This window comes from Metopolophium dirhodum, chromosome 4 (assembly GCF_019925205.1).
Source record: "Metopolophium dirhodum isolate CAU chromosome 4, ASM1992520v1, whole genome shotgun sequence".
Lineage (NCBI taxonomy): Eukaryota > Metazoa > Arthropoda > Insecta > Hemiptera > Aphididae > Metopolophium > Metopolophium dirhodum.
In genome coordinates, this window is record NC_083563.1 from 26,236,354 (window position 1) to 26,239,504 (window position 3,151).

The following is a 3,151-nucleotide window of genomic DNA, read 5'->3' on the forward strand; positions in this document are numbered from 1 at the left end:
ACATAATAAAATATAATATAATTAATATATTTACTACTTTTTTTATACCTACGTAATATATTTGTTGATTAACGTATATAATATATTCAGCTTTTTTTAATAATGAATAATATACTACTTAGTCGTCTCTTTGAAAATTATATGGGTATCGGGCGAAAATCCAAACACGACATCATACGAGTAATAGGTATATATGGGCATATAATGATATAATAATATATATTTACTATATATTAGCATATTATATTATTTTCCACCATATTATCTTTCGTGTAAATCTTGAAATTTATTCATCGGAACGCTGCTCGTGCAGCGGTAAAGGGTACCTATCCTATATGTGAAGATAATATTATGTATATCTGCGCGTGCAAAAAAATTATAAAACGAGGAAAACTGGTTTTTCGGGCCGTGGTCGAAATCGCAAGGCCAAACCGGTGCCAACGTCCCGGACGAATGTCCAAGAGCGAGCGGACAGATACCGAAAAATGAAAAAAAAACTTGCGCACTGCACACAGGCGGATTTAGCACTGAATAAAACGCCGAGTGTTCGATGACACCGAATCAGACGTCTTTGGAAATCGCTCGAAGAACCAAGAAATAGTGGTCCGCTGCAGTCAGTAATAATAATCATTACTGTTCTAACCGTATACCGAGGACGAAAGAAACTGCAAACATGAGCGCCTGCAAACTCGTCTTGGTACGTATTTTATTATGAATTATTATTTTAGTGCACCTCCTCACAATACCCACCGAATCGACTTATCCTGTTCGCGAAATCACTTATATCACATGCTCGCGCGTTTATATAATATTTCATAAAAATGCAGTTCATAATTCAATCCCGCTGAACTCGAATAACTTAATATATTATATTATTAAATCGAGTTTTCTGTGATTACCAGCTAGTTATCAATTGCATTCGGTCGAGGCTTAAATTTGGTACATATTATTATTATGGTTTATGTCTATTTTGCCGATACTAGTTTTTAATGGTTTTTAAAAAATACCCGATTGCCAACAACGATAATATATGGAGTACGTGCTTCTTGGCATAACATTACAATAATTATAATAGGTACCTACTGTCGACAAATTTTGTGAACCTATCTCTGTGTATAAATTAATAAATAGTCCACTGTGGTTTTCAAGTAAAAATTATGATTTTAGTTTGTATTAATATTTGACTGGGTGAACTTGAGCATTATAAGGCACTGTAACGAACACATGACTTATACATTTTTATTTTTTTCCACCATTATGGAATGGTTTAAATTTTAAAATTAATTTGTAAAAATTGGGACTCACACTTGAAGTGAACAATTACGATGAGATTCACAAAATACACCAAACAAGTGTGAATCCTATAAAGTATAAATGCGTGGAAAATTGAAACATTTTTATGTATAGTATTAAACATATTTATATTGCTGCATTACATTTTATTTCTTTTTATTATATCAGATATTTTGTATGTACCTATATAAATAAATAATTTTATTAATTTTATTAAAAAGACGTGAATTATACTGATTATCGACGAATTTCATGTCGGTGAACTGAGAACTCGCCCATATTGTATATTATATTTTTAATTTTTTGAATAATAACAAGTCAATTTTCCATTTACTTAATAACTGCAAAGGTCGACGTCTAATCCGTCCACTGGATAATCAGGACGGTCGAATATTATATTATGTAGGTACTGCTGAATGCAATTAATACGACATTTCTTTAGTCCGAATCAAACATTAAAGCTACATATCATAGCTGTTAATCGGAATTTCCCTTAGATTCGCTTAATCCAGACAAAAACCTCTTTGCTCGATTTTTCCGGAATAAGCGGCAACTTCAATATTTAAGAAAAGCTATAGCTGTATAATATGATTAGCGACTTACGACGCTTATTGTGTTCCATTATAATGTACTCATTTTGTGCATTATTTCCGAAACTGGATTCTAAATAAGTAGTCTTGATAATTGTCATATTAAATATTGTTTTGAATACAAAATGTATCGTTTTAACTATACCTCTATCTTAAATTAATTCTATTTTATAACATTTTATAAAAAATATATGATTGAATATTATATAAAAAAAAAAATAGTTTTAAAAGTAAAATGTAAATTAAATCAGGAAATAGGAAAAAAGGAATTAGTACAATATTTTACAGTTTTTTAGGTTGATTAGTAATTAAATAACTATGCCATCAAAATATTATTCATAGCGTAGATTCCTATAAATGTTCATAACTTGTGTTGTATGTTATATAAAATCATAATTATTATTTTGTATTTTGCAGTGTGTATTTTTGGCAGCTACTCTGGCCCTTGCAACAGCTACACCTACCGGATTTATCGGGTATAGCAGCGGTTACGGTGGTGGTTTCGGCGGTGGTTATGGCGGTGGATCTTACGGTGGCTATGGAGGTCACAGAGGAGGTTATGATAGTTATGGTAGCGGCTATGGAGTAGGTGTTGGAATCGGTTTCACTGGAGGTAAGATGTGCTTTAAGGATGACCATATAATTGGTACACAATATATTCAACAAATTCGTTTTATTTTCCAGGTTACAGTGGCTACGGTCAACAAGGATACGGTGGTCACGGCTACAACGGTTACAGTAGTGGATACGGACAGCAGGGTGGATACTATGGAGGTAACCAGGGTTATGGACATGGCTACGGAAACGGCTACGGAAACGGCTACGGAAACAGCTACGGAAACGGCTACGGACACGGACACTATTAACCATACCACAAAATATAATAATTATACCACAGGCACAGCTCATCGTCCTTCTCAATTGAACAGTATTAACTATGTTTTTTCGATAAAATGTATATCTATACTTAACAGTTGTATAGATATTTAATAAACTAAAGATTTTTTTTTAATTTTAATTTTACTTATTTGATTTTTAAACTGATATCAAATCTAGTTGTCTAAAAATGACTAGTGATTCTTTATAATGTATATGTAAATGAGCTTGAGAATGTGAATTATTTTACCAAGCGGTTAAACAATTAAGTCGAGCAGACAGGTAGTACCAGAGGAACCTAAATCAATATTATCTAATACTATAAAACAGCAAGCGTTAATGTTATTCTCAATGAATCATTAACAGTCGTTAAATAAAACAAGTTTTTTAAA

The 3,151-nt window shown here is 32.0% G+C and overlaps 1 protein-coding gene across 1 annotated transcript; it reads left to right on the forward strand.

Annotated features, from left to right (window-relative positions):
• The first annotated feature begins 538 nt into the window (after positions 1 to 538).
• On the forward strand, positions 539 to 2,895 carry LOC132943783 (keratin-associated protein 6-2-like). The gene is made up of 3 exons (XM_061012882.1): positions 539 to 697; positions 2,301 to 2,496; positions 2,568 to 2,895. The coding sequence occupies exons 1-3, from the start codon at positions 674 to 676 to the stop codon at positions 2,747 to 2,749; spliced, it is 402 nt and encodes a 133-aa protein (XP_060868865.1). The 5' UTR covers positions 539 to 673; the 3' UTR covers positions 2,750 to 2,895.
• The last annotated feature ends 256 nt before the right edge of the window (positions 2,896 to 3,151 follow it).